This window comes from Malus domestica, chromosome 17 (assembly GCF_042453785.1).
Source record: "Malus domestica chromosome 17, GDT2T_hap1".
Classification (NCBI taxonomy): domain Eukaryota; kingdom Viridiplantae; phylum Streptophyta; class Magnoliopsida; order Rosales; family Rosaceae; genus Malus; species Malus domestica.
In genome coordinates, this window is record NC_091677.1 from 10,746,734 (window position 1) to 10,766,525 (window position 19,792).

General features: G+C 35.8%; 2 protein-coding genes and 1 pseudogene across 41 annotated transcripts; all 3 read left to right on the plus strand.

The window, feature by feature from the left end:
- The first annotated feature begins 256 nt into the window (after nt 1-256).
- LOC103428246 (uncharacterized) lies at nt 257-12,855 on the plus strand. Of its 30 annotated transcripts, none has more exons than XR_011578377.1 (13): nt 412-698; nt 1,879-1,958; nt 2,063-2,140; nt 2,984-3,049; nt 3,330-3,440; nt 3,645-3,771; nt 7,232-7,282; nt 8,529-8,632; nt 9,012-9,092; nt 9,179-9,253; nt 10,157-10,240; nt 12,290-12,325; nt 12,425-12,855. XR_011578377.1 is itself a non-coding variant. In XM_070817614.1 (13 exons), exons 12-13 carry the CDS (start codon nt 10,520-10,522, stop codon nt 11,569-11,571), a joined length of 942 nt encoding a protein of 313 aa, XP_070673715.1. In that variant the 5' UTR covers nt 412-698; nt 1,879-1,958; nt 2,063-2,140; nt 2,984-3,049; nt 3,330-3,440; nt 3,645-3,771; nt 7,232-7,282; nt 8,529-8,632; nt 9,012-9,092; nt 9,179-9,253; nt 10,157-10,240; nt 10,471-10,519; the 3' UTR covers nt 11,572-11,721. The 30 variants fall into 30 exon arrangements, 20 of the variants coding, with proteins under 20 accessions (XP_070673714.1, XP_070673715.1, XP_070673717.1 ...); XR_011578374.1 differs by lacking the exons at nt 12,290-12,325; nt 12,425-12,855 and adding exons at nt 10,471-10,847; nt 10,958-11,407; XR_011578375.1 differs by lacking the exons at nt 12,290-12,325; nt 12,425-12,855 and adding exons at nt 10,631-10,847; nt 10,958-11,407.
- A 538-nt stretch (nt 12,856-13,393) lies between these two features.
- Nucleotides 13,394-16,237, plus strand: LOC103405082 (glucose-1-phosphate adenylyltransferase small subunit, chloroplastic-like; annotated as a pseudogene).
- LOC139193856 (uncharacterized) lies at nt 16,154-18,983 on the plus strand. 11 transcript variants are annotated; one of them, XM_070817633.1, is made up of 6 exons: nt 16,154-16,308; nt 16,401-16,468; nt 16,714-16,742; nt 17,033-17,226; nt 17,341-17,419; nt 17,724-18,983. In XM_070817633.1, the coding sequence occupies exon 6, from the start codon at nt 17,798-17,800 to the stop codon at nt 18,725-18,727; it is 930 nt and encodes a 309-aa protein (XP_070673734.1). In that variant the 5' UTR covers nt 16,154-16,308; nt 16,401-16,468; nt 16,714-16,742; nt 17,033-17,226; nt 17,341-17,419; nt 17,724-17,797; the 3' UTR covers nt 18,728-18,983. The 11 variants fall into 11 exon arrangements, with proteins under 11 accessions (XP_070673734.1, XP_070673735.1, XP_070673743.1 ...); XM_070817634.1 differs by having other exon boundaries at nt 16,168-16,308; nt 17,734-18,983; XM_070817642.1 differs by having other exon boundaries at nt 16,168-16,308; nt 17,859-18,983.
- The last annotated feature ends 809 nt before the right edge of the window (nt 18,984-19,792 follow it).

Genomic DNA, 19,792 nt, shown 5'->3' on the forward strand with positions numbered 1-19,792 from the left:
TTTACTTTATAATTTAACATCTCAATTTTATAACCATCTAAGAAAAAAATGGACGGTCGAAAACAAAAGTGGTGACATGTGACACAAAATCTTAGGCCAAAACCCAAATACCACGTGTCACTCTTCCATTGATGCATCCACCGTTACGTGACGTTTAATGACGTCCACTTGTTTAAATACTGGCGATTTCTGCAGATTTTTTGGTGCTCCTTTCCTTCCGTCAAATTATATTATACATATACTAAAACCCAAACTCGGGTGGCACTGTTTTTCACTGTTCGTGAACAGTGTTTGGTCGGAAATGCCCTCGGTTTCTTCTTTGTTCTGCTTACTGTTTCCACTTTCTACAGTGGAAAGTCGGTTGTGCCCTTCTGCGTCTTTCATCGTTTCTTTCTCTGCTTTAACCGCAACGTTTTTACTTTACCTTTTCTCTTCGTTTTTTCATCTCCGTTGCTCTGCAATTTTCTCCTTCATCGCTCCCTCTTTTGCTGCCAAATCTTTTGCTCTTTCTTCGCAAAATAGTCTCAAAAGAGATCCTGACTTTAATTTTATTGGGGATTTGGTTTCCGGTCTTCTCTGGTGTTGGACCCTTTGTTTGATTTTATTGGCTGTTTTGTTTCCGGTCTTCTCCGTTGTCGAACCCTTTGTTGGTCAGCGTTTTGTTCTCATCTTGCCATCGTTGGGATCAAAATTTGAAGGTCAGTTTGTTTTCAACGTTTTATCTTTATTTTTTGATCTCTAGGGTAAGAAATTTAAGCTCTTTGTTTATTTTTTTATTTTTTTTTTACGGATCTGGAGGTTGGGACAAATTTTTTGTCAAATTGAAGGCTGATCATGTGCTACCTCTTCAGATTATTGATAAAGAAATTATATTGAGCTTAGCTATGTTTAAAACAACTATGTGCAATTTTTTATTCTTAGTTTGTGTTTATTTGAAAGGAGCCTTGCCAAATTGGTTTTATCTGTTGTGTTTACGATGGTTCTAATAAATTGGTTTTCCATGTGAGTAATTTTTTGGTCCAGAATTGTATATGTTTGGAAGAAAGTCTGATATAAGTTGAGTTGGTAATGTTTTTTCGCTTTGCTTCTGATTGGTGTGTGTGGTTGCTTCAGATCTTGATCGTTTTTTAAGAACGGAGACTCGATTTGTTCTTATTGGTGTGTGTGGTTACTTCAGATTTTAATCGTTTTTTAAGAAGAGAAACTCAGTGTGCTTTCCACTTATTTTATGGAGTTGTCTTCGTTATTGGTTTGAGTCCGTAATGAGCGAGGAAAAAGCTTTGAAAAGGAAAGTATTCAAAATTAGTTAAGGGTTTTACAAAAATTTAAAAGCTTAAATACTTAAATACAGCTTTCTTTAGATTAGTATGCAGAAATCAAAAGGCTTTGAAAGGCACATTGTTTAAAATCATTTGAAGCTTTTACAAAGGTTTGAGAGCTTCAGTGATTAATTAGTGCTTAGTTATGAATTCAACCATATGTTTAGTTAAATTAAACAATGATGTAATGTTGAATTAAGGTGTGTGATTCAATTACCATTGTGAAGATTAGCACTTTTTATATTGGGGATTAAGAACATTGATGGTGGCAATTTTTCTGAATGGTGAGGTATTTCGTTTGCTTTCGTTGTCAAATAGTGTTCTCACATGGGTGGAGAACAATACATATATTTTATATGGTAGATCAATAACAAACACTCTGTTTGGTTCTAATTTTTGGATAATTTGGTATTATTCCAGAGATAATGCAGACAAGAAACTGTTAACTCTTATTTATTAAATAGATGTATCGAATATGTTTTGCATGGCAAAGATCATATCTGTTTGGTTAATGATACAACTATTCCAGCTTTTCTTAATTGAGTGGAGTGTATTGCAGGTCATTAGGCTCCTTTTGCTTCCAAAGTTTTTGAACCTGACCGAAGTCAGTTTGCTGAATCGCTTTTGCGTGTTAGTGATGTATGATTTTCTTTTTTGCACAATCATGATGAAAAACTGAATTTGACTTATTTGATTTTGGGTTTTTGTTGTTCCTGTTGCTAATTTTGTGTTTTTTTTTCCAGTTTTTTTTGGCAGTGAAATCATCGCTGCCACCTAACAAATCTAGTTGCTGTAATATCAATTGTTATTGTTGGAGGGAGGTAAAGTTACTATCTTGCTTTATAAAGTGTAGGATTTTTTATTTTTTTTTTGTATTTTTTTTTCTTTGTTTCTTTCTTTGGCTTCTCTAAAATTCTGTTGGTATAATAGTTCATTTTTTTTTCTGTGGCTTTGTACAATAGTGTGTCGTGTTGAAACACACTGTTCATTATTGGTTATAGTTATTTGTTCTGTTTTCACACTTTTTTCATACAAAATGTTTAATTGCTGACTCATTCCTCTTTAATGCCATGTTAAATTGTTTTGAAACTAATAACGAGATAAACAAACTCAGACAATATTAAGACTGCTCAGTGTCTGCTGTTCATTGAATAAGTGTTGATAATATTGATCCAGCGTAAATTTTATTCTTACACCAGTCTTAATACTCATTGAGAAAACCGTTTGGTGATAATCTAAGTATTAAACAAGCAGATACAGTTTTGGCATCAATTTCAATTATTGTATTTATTTTCTATTTGGCCAATTCATGATTTCTTTGGTTGATAAAAGGATGAAAGCAAAGAAGATGCACATTTTTATCAGTTGTTATATTAATTTATTATTTTTTTTATTAAATTTGTAATTCCATTGTCCAGAGTGACTTCAAAACAAGGTTTAAATTTTTTAATAACAAACGGAGAAAATAATGTTGACAATTATACTTTGAATATAGTGTTTAAAGATTTCTTACAAATTTATAATTACGTGCTTCGCTTTATGACCTCATAGGTAAAAAAATTTATATTTATTTAAATATAATTGAATAACATGTACAATGCTATTTATCTATAATTTTCTGATTACTGCTAAACATAATCAATGTCTTCTTTTTGTATATGCAGAATGAAAAACAGATTCTTTGCAAGCATCACACAAAGGCCATCATTTATTCTGTATGAAGACCACAGGTTAATTCAGTCTTAATTGATTTTTTATTTATTTAATACAAAACGTATTAAATAATATATCCATTTCTATATTCATTTTGTCACGATGCTGTTCTAGCATCTATTTCTGCTTTTCAAGTTTTCCATTGTGAAATTACAATATTGGTATTTGATTTTCGTATTTGATAAACTGTTCACGTCCCATTGGTTCTGTTATAGAAACTTGCACATTTTCACAGGTTCTGTATAACAAACATATCTATATGTATTTATTTCTTTGATTGAATTGTTTTATTTTCAGATTTGTAGCCAATGATCTTTTACCGATTGTCTAAGAGCTTCCATAGGACTTGCTCTGTGCTATTCCTTTGCGGTAACCTCCATTAGGGATGAAAAAGCTACAAACGACATTGTAAGTCTCAAAAGGTTTAAGAAATTTTAAATCTTTTCATCACATGGTTTTCAAAATTTTCATTATGTTTGAATTTGTATCTGATTTCATATTCTAGCGAGTTCATCGTTGATTTGTCATCTTTGTCATATGAAATGATAGAGAACAGTTTTCTAGATGCAATGTTCATTTATTCTTAATCATAAATTTAATTTAATTTTGTAGGTTCACCTTTTTCCAAAAGAAAATTAATCTGAAAATCCAACTGAGGTGTAAATCCCTGCGTTTACTTAACGTTTATAATTCATCCTTCCCCACCCTGTATCCCAAATTACAATTGAAGACTTCAACGGTATGTACCAACAATTCAAGCTTTATTCCCTTTTTTTACTTAATATTTTAATTTTACATTCAATCTTTACTAACATTTTTTCTCAGGAGAATTGGTTGTTACCAATATACATAATGACTATCTTCTTTTGACTTACTCTAGAATACATGACTAATCCCTTCCCTGATCACTGAGAAGTTTACTTCAATATCTAAAAGTATTAGCCAAGACGTTCCCATTACAAATATACCATGTCCACATGGCTTAATTCAACAAAAAAACATTTGGTAATAGATAAATTGTTAAATATATTTATATATCATTTTTATTGGTTATTGGCTCCATTTAACAATTCCTCTATTTCTAAAATCTTCTTTCATTTAGTTAAAGCATGTGAAACAATTACATCTTTGGTTAGACCATCTTTGTTTATACTTTTAGACATCCATCTTAAACCCCTCAGTGATTAGCACAGTCATTAGCCATGTATTACAACTAAGCCAATAGAAGAAAGTCTTTACCTACAAATTGGTAACAATTGATTCTTCTGAGAAGATGATCGTTTGTCCGAATTATGCAAGTTGAAATAACTTAGCAACTTATACCTCTGTACTATATAGAACAGCGAACTAAACGTATTTGGTCCATTTTTGTATACCGTCTCCTATTTTTACAAAAAAAATTTATACAAAATTGACTGTTAATTAACAATATAATTATTCAATTTGATCACACAATGCTTTTGACACACCCCGTCCCGAAGGAGGGCATGCTGGCCGTCACGTGGGAGTGACGTAACCATTTACACAGTACGGAAGCTTTAAATTTACAACTCCTAAAATGATACACCCGAAGGTGAGTCCTAATTTTGTCCATTCTGTCAGAACACCTTGAATTCCTCGTAGTCACCACACATCAGCAATCTTGAACCTGGAGGGGCGCAAAACCAAATTAAGTGGGTCAGTAAAACAAATCTTTTCCAAATCCAAACATTTCCCAAAACGTTGTAACCCCTCTCCGTAAAACTTGTATACTTTCCCAGAAATGTAAAATATCAATATATATATATATTCTCAAAACTTCAAATCACTATCTCAACATTTTTCATTACAATTATGCCATGCCATGTCTAAATTCAACAGTATAATATGAATGCATCAACATAAATCAGGTGAAAGAAAATAATCAACCGGAGACCCTACAATGGTCCTGTACGGCTGAATGTAGAGCTCAAAATCTCATCTAACCGGAGTCACCAACTGTGACCTGTACGGCCATGCCGAAGTCACCTAGTATGACCTGTACGGCACTACACTGCACATAAGTCGGAATTACCTAATGTAATCTGTACGACTTAATGGTGTAATAATATGCTCTAGTGCTTTTCTCATCAATCATTTGTGCACATAATCTAAGGTCACCTACCAGTCGGAACCCCTGTAATGGTCTGTACGACTGGCATGTCGGAACCACCCCCGGTGATCTGTACGACTAGCATCTACTTGGATCCAAGGTGAGCATACGATGCAGGGTGAATAATATAAGCACTAATACCAAGTTGCAGTTTATGAGCTCAACATATCTCAACATCATCATAACAATAATAATACTCACCTGTGCGTCCACCGCACCATTTCACATATATGCATCATACAACAATTCATAATATTCATGAAATTCTATGCATGGCAACCAACTATATTCCATATCACAATTCAACATACTTTTCATTTAAGTTGATTTCTGGGGAAATCGGGTATATAGGTATATATATAGAAAGCAATGCCCACTCACCTGGAGTTCGTCCAACAACTCCCTAGCACCACACATCAAGGCGTCATGACGATCGCCGCCTAGAACAGTAATCAAATCCAGCCTCAGAATTCATATCGATAGAATATATAACTTATATAAAATACGTCACTACGTAGATCGATCCGGAAGATCTGCCACTCAGATTTTAAATCCATAACTTCCAGAGGTCCACAATATATCTCTAGGACAACATCCTAAAATTTCATCACCATCCAACGGTCGGATCTCCGTCAATTAACAAAACTAAGTGACGATTTACATTCTATTTTATGAACTTACAACTCCAATTCCGGAAGATCCGTAAATCGGATTCCCAATCCGTAAGTTCCTATAATCCTCAAATATTACGTATTACAACGTATCAAAGTTTGGTGACGATCCAACGGTCGGATCGTCAATTCATATTTTCACCTAAATGCAAAAACTATAAAACGTTATTTGAACACCTAACCAACAATCCTTAATAACTTTCTCATACGGTGCTCAATTTGGGTATATGAATATACCACATTGACCTACTCGACGTCACGGACGTCGAAAAATTTTTAAAATAATTTTTTACTGTAGCACGCGCCCCCACGCGCCAAGGAAGGCACGGGTCCACGCGCGCCCACGCGCACCTTCTTCCTCGCGAGTTCGCCGGACTGGTTTTTCTCCGGTGGCCAGATTCTGGGAAATTTTCAAATGCCTCGTTCTCCTTCGTTTCTCACCCATTTTCTTCGTATAATATATCAAAATGAAGCCCCAAACATGTAGAATCACAATAGACTACTTTTAAGCTTCAAAAACAACTAAATCTCACCGGAAAAGTCGAAGCAAAACCGGCCAAACTTGCAGCTCGTGATCCCGACGTCCAATTCCTTCAAACGAAGCACTCCGAGCTTCCTTGGGACCTCACTAAGCTCACTGTGAGCTTGAAATTCCCTGAAACATCAAGATTTACGTGTGCATGAACAGTGCACTTTCACGGGGAGTTTAGAATCTAGGTTTTCCGAAGTAAAACTTACCTGAAATTGGTGTCTACGTGATCGTGGAGGTTCCAGGAGTTCGATGGTGGTCTTAACTCCGTCGTTGGTAGAAGTTTAGGGTGGTTTTGGAGTTTGTCCGTGTGAGTTCGAAGGAGAGAGACAGAGAATGAGAGATTGTGAGGGAGGAGAGAGAGACAGGGTACGGGAAAGAGGGAGAGAATTGAGGGGTGTGGGATCCTACCCAATCCCCAACTACAAATTCTAACATAAAATTTAAGTCTAAGTCTCCACTCTACTTACCAAATTTTAGGAGCTTAGATATAACGAACGTAAAAATTATACCTTAGTCACGTATTGGGGCATTTTTGTAATTTCATGTCCTCGGAATTAAAAATTTCGGGACGGGCTGTGACAGCTTTAGTTCTAGGTTTTTTTTTTTTTCCCAAAGGTGCACCAATATAAGACTTTCGATTAAACACCAACATGATTACGTTTGTGATAAGACTGCAATTATACAATTAGTATTCGCTAAATATTACTTTTGATATATGAGGTTCCTGAAAAAGAGAACGGAAGCATATTGTTAGCTTAGATTTATATTTCTTATTACTTTCATGCAGATTTTGATTCCTGACATTTTCGGTTCTAAAAACAATTTGATGCATAAGAATTTATTCATGCTTACTGTTATTTTACAGCATAACCCGTTATTCTGTAAAGCATCGCCTCCAATCATCATTCATTTGAAGGTACACCATTCTAACACTATCTTTTATTTGCTTTGATAAAATTATTTCTCAGCTGTTTAACTTATAAACAATGACAATATTATTTCTTCCCTTGGTTAAATATTAAATACCTAAACACTTTCCTGCGTGTTAACTGTCAATTTACACACTTAACAACCCTTCACAAGCTCACATTTGAATCAACATTTTTTCACACCGTACAACACAACTTTAACCCTTGAATTACAAATACATTGTTTCTTACAATTGCCCTCTTACTAGAACAAAACTGTACCATTTGTTATTTCTATATGTTTATTCCTTCCTGTAAATACGATGAAGACACATACATGTTTGTAAAACTTTCTGCAAATTTTATGCATTCACTTTTAAAACCCGCGGCAACGCGCGGGCACAATTGCTAGTATATACTAAACGCCTAACATTGTGGTTAATTCCCTTTGTATCCTTTTTACTGTTCATTCACCAGTGTTCTTCCTTTTTTGCCCTTTCTTTGTTTCTGTCATCACTGTTCATTCTACAGTAGAATGGCATTTTCGTCCCTGCAGTGCAACAGGGGTTCTTTTATTACGGTTGTGCCTGAAATTGAAGGAGCGGAAAAACTAGGTTGTTCGGGAGACTTCTGTCTTTTGATTTTGTCACCTGGCGGCTTAGCATAGTGACACGTGTTGATTGGGACGCGTGTCACTTTACCCATCTCCTCTTTCTTTGCTTTTGCTTTTGCTTTGCTTTAGTTTTTTGTCTCCTCTTCCAGACTCCTCCCTTTTCCATCGCGCTCTTCGATCTCTGCTTTGTGTTCTTCGATATTTGCTTCGTGATCTCTTCCATCTCTGCTTTCTCCGTGATTTCGTCTTTTCTGATCGACTTCTATTCGAATTGAAAACCTTCTAGATCTCTCTTCCCTAAATTTCAGCAGCAATTTTGCTCCAAATCTTTCCAATTGAAAAAACCCACATCATCATCATCTATTCCTCATCACCACAGGTACTTTCTACACCTATTATATGTCCAAATCTGTTCAAGTATGTGATTTGATATAATTAGACTTCAGAAAAAACTTGATTTTGTGGGTTAGAAAAAATTTCGCTAATTTTCTGGGTTCATCCTCATCACCATCGACGCGGGCAAAGCTTCCCAATTTGACCTCTTTCCGGATTTTTCTAACCCATCGTTTGGTTTCCGAGAGAAAATAATAATTTAATTAGAAAAACGTTTTTTTTTTGTTTTTTGCTTTGCTTTGATGCAGAGATTAAAGGCACAGAAGGAACCGTGTGCGCCGAAGGGTTCTTCAACATTAAGATTCAGATACCCGAGGTTGGGTCAAGGATTTTGCCTCTGAACTCAATTCAGGTACACATAGTCTTTCTCTACTTTGATTCTCTCATTAGTTCTTCGCTTGGGCACCGACAAAGTGTCAAACATGAAATTATTGAATTAGTTCGCATGTTATTTTCCACTACCTGAGCAACTGACGGAAATCTAGGCCTGCCATATAACTAATTGACTTCAAATCTCATCAAACATCCTCAATTTTTATTTGTTTGTGGTTTATCCACCCCCCTCCATGTATTTTATTGACATTTTTAGTTGATCTGAAAAACATGACAAAAATCTTTACAATTACGATATGTTGTTTAACAAATGCATGTGTGCATTGTGCAATTGTGTGGTGTAGAGCATAAAATTTCATATACTTCTCTAAAAATTGGATTCTTATCGTTTCTCACAGGTGCCACACCCTCATATATCAGTAGCTTGGCCATTACCAAAAAAAAAAAAAAAAAAACTGGCGCTTTTGCTTGCCACTCAGGTTTGTCTCGAAATTAGGTTGTTTTTTGTTCCGATTTTTGTCCTTCAGTCATGTTGTGTTTATCCGTTTTTTAATTGTTGATACAGGGCTTGCAGAAAAATTGTGAAAAACTGCATTAAGGTACTCCCCCAATGAAATCGGCAATCACCTGTTCACCCAAGGTCTCCCCCTATTTCTCTTTCTCCTCACTTTCTCTCTAAAATCTTTATCCTTTTCAAATTTATTTGTCTAATCTTTTTAATTTGAAGTTTTCAGTCTTCTCTATTAATGCCAAATAAAAAAAAAATAGTATTGGACTAAGACATAGTTGTACTAATGGATCTCTAATTCTAATAAATCTTGCATGTTGGCCGAAGTGACAATAGTCAGAGTTCCCCCTCTGTCTGTCTCTCTGAGTTTCTACTGAGACATAGCTGTATTAATGGGTCTCTGATCTTAATAAATTAAGGATTCTCAACCCATATATGATTTTAGTTTTGGGTTTTTCTTTTTTTGATAGCCAAGGTTAATTAATCCTTAATACCTATATTAATAAATTTTGTTATTAATTTGAGCACAAAAGTCCTAAATTATTTTCTAAATATGGGGAGAGATCTTTTTGCATTGTTTTAAAGGAGCATGAAAGTTCACTATTGTAGGCCTAGCCAAAGTTAATTAATCCTTAATACCTATATTAATAAATTTTGTTATTAATTTGAGCACAAAAGTCCTAAATTATTTTCTAAATATAGGGAGAGATCTTTTTGCATTGTTTTAAAGGAGCATGAAAGTTCACTATTGTAGGCCTCATGTTCTGTTAAACCTTTTTTTTCCAGTTAGATCATAAGATATCAATCAAAGATCGATTTGATAAAAGCTAACGTTTAAAATTGTTTCTCTTCGAGTGTTTTCTAAATATGTTGCAATCTATTTATTTACAACTTTACCATAATCTTTTGGTAATTAAATTATAATAATCTGTGAGGACGATCTTATTGATTGGATTGCATGTTTGAGAATTTAGCTCTTTGTTTGCAATTTGAATTGCATGACTTTAAATGTATTCTATTTTCTTCAATTCCCAGCTTTGAATTCAGAAAGCAGTAGCTGCTACAGTTGAAATCCAATTGCATATCTTATTTCTACGCCTTTGTTTCATCTGTGGTTAGGTAAGGCTCAAATCTTTCAAATTTGTCTTTGTTTTGGATTGCATGTCTACATAAGGATTTAACATTTTGTAGTGTAGTTTCAATCATAAAAGATAATCAACTAAGGTTTTCTGAATCATTATTAGGGTTGGTTTTTGCATAATAGTTCGAAATGTAACTTTTATGTGTTTGTTTTGGTTGATTGTAGATTACATATTGTCAAGTATTTAATAATTGACTTCTTTTCCTAGGGTTCTCAGCCCATTATCTGTTGTTTGGAGTTTAAACTTTTTTCAAGCCATGTTAACAAGGTCTAGAAATACCAAACTGAATAGAATGATACGAGAAGGCCATATCGTTGGTTCTTCCAGTGGTATACAAGTTTGTGATAATCCAGGCTTTGAACCTCAGAACAAAAGACGAAAAGAAGACCATATTGTTGGTTCTTCCAGTGGCATACAAGTTTGTGATAAACTAGGCTTTGAATCTGAAAACGAAAGACAAAAAAATGTTGACAATGTGTGTTCAACAAGTACAAACACAGTTCAAACCACTGTCAATGTCGATACATTTGATAATCCGAATCAAATTAGTAAAGGTCAAGCCAATTTTCAGAAAAATAAAAAAGGTAAACTATCTTTTTAACTTACAATTTCTTTGGGTTGGTTATGTATTTATGACTTTGCTTCTAATAGGTTGACTTTTTTTTCCCTTCTTTTTTCACCTTTTTTTCAATAGCAAATGTTCAGAAATATGTGGATTTGGGAGACAAAAAGTATAAGTGCATCTACTGTGGTGCACTTTTTTGGACAAAAGAGTCTTTAAAGCAGAAGTCCAAGAATAATGAGCCCCTTTATTCTCTTTGTTGCCAACAAGGAAAAGTCAAGCTCCCACGTCCAATGCTTACTCCTCACTTTTTAGAAAATTTGCTTGACCCAACGAAAGGCCAAACAAGCTTATTGTTTAGAGAGAACATTAGAGCTTATAATTCAATGTTTGCATTTACTTCAATGGGAGCTAAAGTTGATCACACGGTTAACAATCAGTTAGGCCCGTACATTTTTAAAATTAGTGGTCAAGTGCATCATTTAATGGGCTCTTTGTTACCCCCTGATGGTGAATGCCCAAAGTTTGCTCAACTACATGTGTATGATACTGCTAATGAAATTGGAAATCGTTTCAATGCTATTAATTGTAAGGAAACAAATATGAAGCTTGATGAGAATATTGTCAAGGGTCTGAACAACATGTTCAATGAATCAAATGAATTGGTTCAAGTGTTTCGAACAATTAGAGATAAATTTGAAAACAATTCTCTCCCTTCTTTGAAAATAACTATATTGGGTAGGTAGTTAAATGATGATAAACAATATGGACAACCTACATGTGATGAAATCGCTGGTTTAATAGTGGGTGATATTGGTCAATTTGACTCAAATAGAGATATTGTCATAGAGTTTAAAGATGGTGAACTAAAACGTGTGACAAAATTAAATCCAAAATTTATGTCTTATGGTGAAGATGGATACAGCCCTGATTTGAAATTGAATATTCCCTCAAACAATCGCCCATGTAAAAGAGGCAGAGTAACTATGAGAGCATTTATACCCTATCAAATTCAAGAAAGGGAGTCTCAATTAGATACATTGTTAAAAGGAGGAAGACTTTTTCAACAATTTTTGGTAGATGCTTATGCAACACTTGAAGAGGATCGATTGGATTATATTAGAAAAAACCAAAAAAGCTTACGAAGTGAGGTGTATAAAGGCATTTATGACGCTGTATCAAAAGGTGATCATGATGCTGATAACATAGGCAAGAGAGTAATATTACCTAGCTCATACACAGGAAGCCCAAGATATATGCTTAACAACTATCAAGATGCGATGGCTATTTGTAGACAATTTGGTTATCTTGATTTGTTCATAACCTTCACTTGCAATATCAAATGGCCTGAAATTGTGAGAGAATTTGATATAAAACTTGGATACAAGTCAGAGGATAGACCATATATCATTTCTAGGGTTTTTAAGATGAAATTTGATGATATGATTAGCTACATAAAATCAGGAGAATCAGGAGAACCTTTTGGAGAAGTTGAACCAGGTGAGTTTAAAAATTAATTTTTTTTCTCAGTTTCTTTCATTTTATCTTTACAATGAAACTGACTATGGTTTATATATTTCCTAACTTGATTGCAAACAGATGTTTGTACAATCGAGTTTCAGAAAAGAAGGTTGCCTCACGCTCACATCTTAATTTGGTTAAAGAAGCCTTACAAATGCTACTCTGCTGATGACATAGATTCCATCATTTCAGCTGAAATACCAAATAAAAATTCAGATCCTCTCCTTTATGAAATTGTGAACCAATTCATGATTCATGGTCCTTGCGGACAACTTAATCAAAAGTCTCCATGCATGCGAGAGGGAAAATATTCTAAGTTTTTCCCAAAGCAATACAAAAGTGAAACAATTTTTGAAACAAATACTTTTCCTGTGTATAGGCGTCGTGATGATTCGTCAAAATTTGTGGTTAAAAATGGGATGCAAATAGATAATGGTTTTGTTGTACCTTACAATTCAAATTTATTATTGAGATACAATGCTCATATAAATGTTGAGTTATGTTCTCAATCAATGCTTATAAAATATCTTTTCAAATACATAAACAAAGGTTCAGATCGAGCAAGAATTGTTTTTGAAGAGAATTCAAACAATGAAATACGTGCTTATCTAAATTGTAGATATATATCTCCATACGAAGCTGTTTGGAGATTGTTTGAGTATCCAATTCATGAACAATTTTTGTCATATTTTATCAATGTAAATGACACAATATTTCTTAACGTTTTTTGCATGTAAATAGCCCAAAGTTCCATAACCTTTTGTATGTAAGTACTGCTGTTGATCGAAAATCACAAAAACTACCCAAGTGGAATGTGTTGATCTAATATGCTATGTACATAGATAGCCAAAACTTCTACAATTTTATGTGGAGTATCAATTAAATATAGCAATGAATTGTATTAATCTTTTATGACACAATTTTTTATATCTTTCAAACATAATGCTTTTTACATTTATTAATCCCGTAACAACGTGCGGGCAATAATTTCTAGTAACTACTAATATTAACATGTAAAAAGTCCACAATACCCTTTCCGCCATCCTCTTAGATTTGCCGTTGGTTTGCGTAATTAACACTAAAATGGGAAGGGCAAACACGTCCCGAAATATCATCAAATCTCAGCTGGCGGTCCCAAACACTCCACCGTCTCCCTCTGCAACTCTCTGGAGCTCTCTCTCAAAATTTCGTGTTACATGGCGTCCTCTTCAATGGCAGCGAGCGGAGTGCTCACGTCGCGATCGTCGGTGTTGCCGAACTCGAAGCAGACCCAGAACATCAGCCGCCTCTCCTTCAGCGGCTCTCATCTCTCCGGGACCAAAATCCCTGCCCCGCCCCCAGCACCTGTACGAGGAAATGCCCCACTCACAGAGGCCCGCCGCTGGTTGTCTCTCCGAAAGCTGTTTCCGATTCCAAGAACTCCCAGACGTGTCTTGATCCCGATGCGAGCCGGGTAAGTGATTCATTTCTCTCCCTCTCTATCGCATTTCGTGCTTTTGTTTCTATGCATTCGCATAATGTGTTCTTGTTTAGATTGAAATTTTGGGAATTTTGTTTGTGTTAATGTGTAGAGTGTGTTGGGGATTATCCTGGGTGGGGGAGCTGGGACGAGGCTTTACCCATTGACCAAGAAGCGTGGGAAGCCTGCTGTTCCATTGGGAGCAAACTACAGGCTGATCGATATCCCAGTCAGTAATTGCCTCAACAGAAACGTGTCCAAGATCTATGTGCTGACCCAGTTCAATTCCGCTTCGCACAATCGCCATCTTTCTCGTGCTTATGCCAGTAACATGGGTGGCTACAAAAATGAAGGCTTTGTTGAGGTTCTTGCTGCTCAGCAGAGCCCCGAGAATCCCAATTGGTTTCAGGTGATGAAAAGCTTGTTTCAAATTGTGGGGTTGTGTTGGAAAGCGGGTTTCGATTGGTTTTTGAGTATGGATTTTTGGTTTTCATTGGTTTTTGAGTTGGGATATTTGGTTTTGGTGCTTTACAGGGTACCGCGGATGCCGTGAGACAGTACTTGTGGTTGTTTGAGGAGCACAATGTATTGGAATTTTTAGTTCTTGCTGGGGATCACTTGTATAGGATGGACTATGAGAGGTTTATTCAGGCGCACAGAGAAACTGATGCAGACATCACTGTGGCTGCTCTGCCCATGGATGAGAAGCGCGCTACCGCCTTTGGTTTGATGAAGATTGATGAAGAGGGAAGGATTATTGAGTTTGCTGAGAAACCTAAAGGGGAGCAGCTCAAAGCTATGAAGGTGAACGATCCACTTGCAGATTGTTTTTCATTATTTAGTGCATTACATATTCGTTTCATTGTGAACTTCGATTGCTTGTGGGTTTAGGTGTGTGATTGATTAGTGATGCAAAATGTTGTTGTTTCTGTTTTTGTTATATAGGTTGATACTACTATCCTGGGTCTTGATGATGAGAGAGCAAAAGAGATGCCTTATATTGCCAGCATGGGTATATATGTTGTGAGCAAAAATGTGATGTTAGATCTACTTCGAGACAAGTTTCCTGGTGCAAATGATTTCGGGAGTGAAGTTATTCCAGGCGCAACTTCCATTGGTTTGAGAGTAAGTTTTTATTCATATATTTTATTCTGTAATTTCTATGAAAGATCAATCAAAAGAGGTGGAAAAGATTGGAATAATTGTTGGTATTACATAATTGCAAATATCTTTCATTCGAAACTGAACAAATCTCTTTGTACTGAAAAAGATAGTGTCCTAAATTGATTTTATATGATCTGCTAAATATTTCCCAGTTCCATAGTTTCTGTCCCCGCTACCCTTCATCTGGATATTCATCTCCCAAAATACTAATTATTAATGCCTACAGGTTCAAGCTTATTTGTATGATGGCTACTGGGAAGATATTGGTACCATTGAGGCTTTCAGCTTTCTACAACGCAAACTTGGGGATAACAAAAAAACCAGTTCCAGATTTCAGGTACCTTTTATTCTATAACTTGTTTGTATTCCTGTTTTGTTTGGCCAATTCATATGTTATGCTATCAGTTTGATCTGGATTTAGTATTCCGGCCTAATTTTGAACTTTATACTGTAACTTTTATGATCATTCATCCCCAATTTAGTATTCCTGTTCGTATATTGATGCGTGATATTTTTTTATTCGGGTTGTTAAATTCATGTTATTGACAAAAAAATCATATGGGATTTATTTTGATTCAAGGGATATTTTAATCTAGAGTAAAGAGCGGGGAGGGGTATTCGAAGTTGAGTTTGGGTGCAGAAGGGGAGCACGCTGCACTAACGAACTTGCTTACGCCACTGGATATGGTCTTTATTAAAAACAGGTAGAGAGTATATGCATAGATGTTATGTGTATTATGTGTGTGTATAGGCATAAAATTTTTAGATCTCATGTTGATTTCTATTATACTATGTATGTGTGTTGATTGTGGAGAATGTGATGTAGCAGTGATGCGCATGTTTGGGGATGGAATTCTTGTTGATTTCTTGGCATAGAGTTTTTACTTCCACTTCATGGATTCTGATAACCATTACAACAGCAACAACAACGACAACAATAGCAGGAACAATGATTCAGCCACAATAAAAATAAATTCCCATGCTGAGGTCAGCTTTAAATTCTTTAGCTGTATATAGTATCAAAGGCATTTTCTTTTGGTAGCAGTGATAATCTTTGGTAACAAAGATTTCGACTCCACAGATGGGATCAACACAGCCCAAATCAGTGTTTGAGTTTGAGGATCAGAGCCTAGTTGGGGGCGAGAAGCATTCATTGGACGAGGCTCCCCTCAGGGCTCTATATTCTGGTGGTGCAAATGACTGTTGTCCCCATGTCTTGAAGAATAGTGTTGTCGATAGCATCAGGATTGTAGTTTTCTCTGCCAAAATTAATTTGCTCATTCCTTTTGGCCCTTTAGCAATCGTAGCAATCGTGGTTGATAAATTAACCGGCCATCATGTGAGTTTTCACTATCTTTTTCTGTGTGCGAATCTCTCGGATCATCACACGATTGTATGCCTAGTTTATTTGATTTTTTTAACGCGTTTCAGGGTTAGGTCTTTCTTTTAAGCTTGTTGGGAATCATACATTTGGCGGAGCGATTAGTCTATGCCACAGAGTAAGATTTCTTGCATTCTCTTTGTATTCTTTGTTTACAAAAAGAAATGTTTACAAGTGGAATCCAACAGCCTTGTTTGAACAACCATCCAGTTAACTTGATGTATTAGAAAACAACATTTGTTAGTGTTTTAGCATATTAGGGTTTAATCTGCGTGCACATGAGACGGACATCCATATCAACTTAATTTGCCATCGATATGCATTATTGAGTACCTAATACAAGCTTGGCTTCTTTTGATGCAGGCAGCTGGCTTGCTATACTGGACCAACAGGTAAGCATGTTGTAAATGCAAATATCCATTTTTCTATTTCCATAGTCTTCATAAAGCTTCAAGTTTGTGTCACTGATCAATGCCAGATTCCATAAATCTTCATAAAGCTTGTAAGTTTGGTTTGAGCACTCTAAAATTATCTTCATCCAGCCAGTACTTCACCTGCATCACATGTTTCCTTTCACATTTAACCCTAAATTTTGAAAGCGGTCGCACTAACTTTACAATTAATATTCATTTGTTGATCCAAAAATGTTATCCATAACTCCAATTATGAGTTAATTCTGCAGTTGGAGGTGTTTTGAATGCCACCTTTGGAAACGCAACAGAATTGATAATATCAATTTACGCTCTGAAAAGAGGCATGATTCGTGTTGTTCAACAATCCTTAGGCTCAATCTTATCGAACGTGTTGCTCGTGCTTGGATGCGCATTCTTTGCTGGTGGACTTGTGCATTCACAGAGGGAGCAAGTGTTCAACAAGGTACATTTCATCTGTGAAAAAGAGCGCTTTGTTTATTTGGTTTTATTTTCTGTATTTGATCTTCCTCGTCTCTCTCTTCACCAACCCCTCTCTCTCCTCTCTCTGTCAAACCAGTTTCTCATCAATCTCCATCCATGTCAATAGGCCATATCCAAAGGCACCGAGAATCCCAAAGATCCCAAGAGGTTAAGTTGTAAGCTCCAAATATCCAATCCCTTTTCATTCTCATTAGCATTAGATTTCAAGATCCACAATTGAAAAAAAAAAAAATCAATGTGAAACTTTTTACCTAACCTATTCAATGATTGCTAACCCAACAATTTTACATATTTGTTGGTGTAGCACATGAAAATGGAGGTGGCAAGAAATATTTGATGATTAAATTGCTACCGATCAAACCTTAAACATTACACATCTCTTTCTCATCCTCAATCCGCATGCTTATTCAATCCGCGATATTATTATATTTTTTTCCGATCATCAACTCCTATCGGAAGTATACATCAGTTTTGGTGAACAAATTTCGCGACTCTAGCATTATTGTTTCGAGAAAGCATCTACATTTGCAAAGATGCAGTCTTTGAGTCGATCAATACGAGGTCAATCATTACATGAGCCTCCACCATTTGCAGAGAAGATCACAGAAGACCCTGTGACAACGAAAACCGCACAAAGCACGGTGACTTGCGTCTACCTTGCAAATATTGCGACATGTTGGCGGAAGGTGACGATCATATGGTGTAAGAACCTCATGAACCATTCCCTCAGCATTCGGATTGATAGCTTAGACGGCGGTTTTCATTATACGTGCAAAATCGACCTAAAGCCATGGCATTTTTGGAGCAAAAAAGGGTATAAGTCATTCGAGGTCGAAGGGAATCAAGTGGAGGTTTATTGGGATCTTCGTTCTGCAAAATTTGGCGGCGGCCCAGAACCTTGTTCTGACTTTTATGTTGCTCTTGTTTGCGATCAGGAGATTGTGTTGTTATTGGGAGACATGAAGAAAAAGGCATACAAGAGAACAAAATCCAGACCAGCCCTTGTGGAGGCACTTTTATACTACAAAAAAGAAAACGTGTTTGCCAAGAAAAGTTTTGCCACAAGAGTGAAGTTTGATGAGAATAGAAAAGAGCATGACATTGTCGTGGAGAGCTCAACATCGGGCTCGAAAGACCCCGAAATGTGGATCAGCATAGATGGGATTGTGTTGATTCATGTCAAGAATTTGCAGTGGAAATTCAGAGGGAATCAGACCTTGCAGGTGAACATGCAACCGGTGCAAGTTTTCTGGGACGTGCACGATTGGCTTTTCAGCAGCCCCGGGACTGGGCACGGGCTGTTTATTTTCAAGCCAGGGCCGCCGGAATCAGAGAGCGATCACGACAGAGATGGCAACGGCGGCATAGACAGTGATCATAGCAGTCCTTATTACTCAACTCAGACTAGTAACTCAACATCTTCTGACTTCTGCCTGTTTCTTCATGCATATAAGATTGAGTGAGGGAAACTAGCTTATGGTCGTAGCATTACTTCATATATAAGGGTACTCGAATATTCATTTGATAATTTGTAAATTGAACTTTTTTAATTGTTGGTGTCACCCGTTTCGTGCTGTTATAGGATACTGGGTAGCCTTTGGTAGGGAAGGTATTTGGAGGATGATGAATGGTGGGAGGCATATATAATAATGTAAAATTGTATTCATATTATATATGCAGGAAATTAAGAAATTAAGGTCTAGAAATGCTATTCCATGATCTCCTACTTATTCTTGCAATTTTTCAAGTGGATTGATTATTATATTCTTGCCATTTTTTATTTTCTGTGTGTGGAAAATTGGAGGGGTGTTGGTATAATGTGGATATGGCTAGTGTTTAAGGACCGATATTGCTGTTAATTTTTCATGATAAGAAAGTGAAAAGAAAATGCTTCGAGTCAATATTCAAGTATCAAACGTTACAAAACCGAACTAACATGTTTCATGGTTTAATTGTAGGTCAAACCATAAAAAAAGGGTGGATGAATTGAATCATTTTACACTTGTTTCGATAGACTAATCCAAGGCAAGTCATGTAAAATTATTTTTGATTTTCTTATTCACTGGTGTTAAATTGGTTGAAGTGGAAAAAGTTCAACAAGTTCATTGGTCAAGAGATTCTAGCAAATTAGGGTTACATATATGAAATTTTAGCAAAAAGTTCATCCAATTTTTCATACCACCTGGGATTGAGACTAGCTAAGCTGCTTCCAATTTCAACAAAACCTCATCTTTCTTAACTTTTAAGAGATGTATGTCAAAACATCGGCCATTATATTAAATTTGAATATTTCATAATCTAACTTACTTTCATTTTATCAATAAATAATATGTGACGTTTGCATGTTGCATTGAAAAAGTGTACAATACTTTCACTTTTTGGGAAAAGAAAGCAGAATTTAACTATTCATTGAGATTGTATGAAAAAATAAAAATATGTATGTATGATCGTAAAACGCATATTGAATTGCACTGTACTTTTATATCTCATCACCGCACCATGGCGAAGTACTCTTTTTTGGCTTAGAT

Coding starts and splice junctions, on each gene's coding strand:
- LOC103428246 (XM_070817613.1), top strand. CDS start 10,520: ATGTTAACAAGGTCTAGAAATACCAAACTGAATAGAATGATACGAGAA. Junction 10,848..10,957: donor TTTTCAGAAAAATAAAAAAG/GTAAACTATCTT, acceptor TTTTTTCAATAG/CAAATGTTCAGAAATATGTG.
- LOC139193856 (XM_070817633.1), top strand. CDS start 17,798: ATGCAGTCTTTGAGTCGATCAATACGAGGTCAATCATTACATGAGCCT.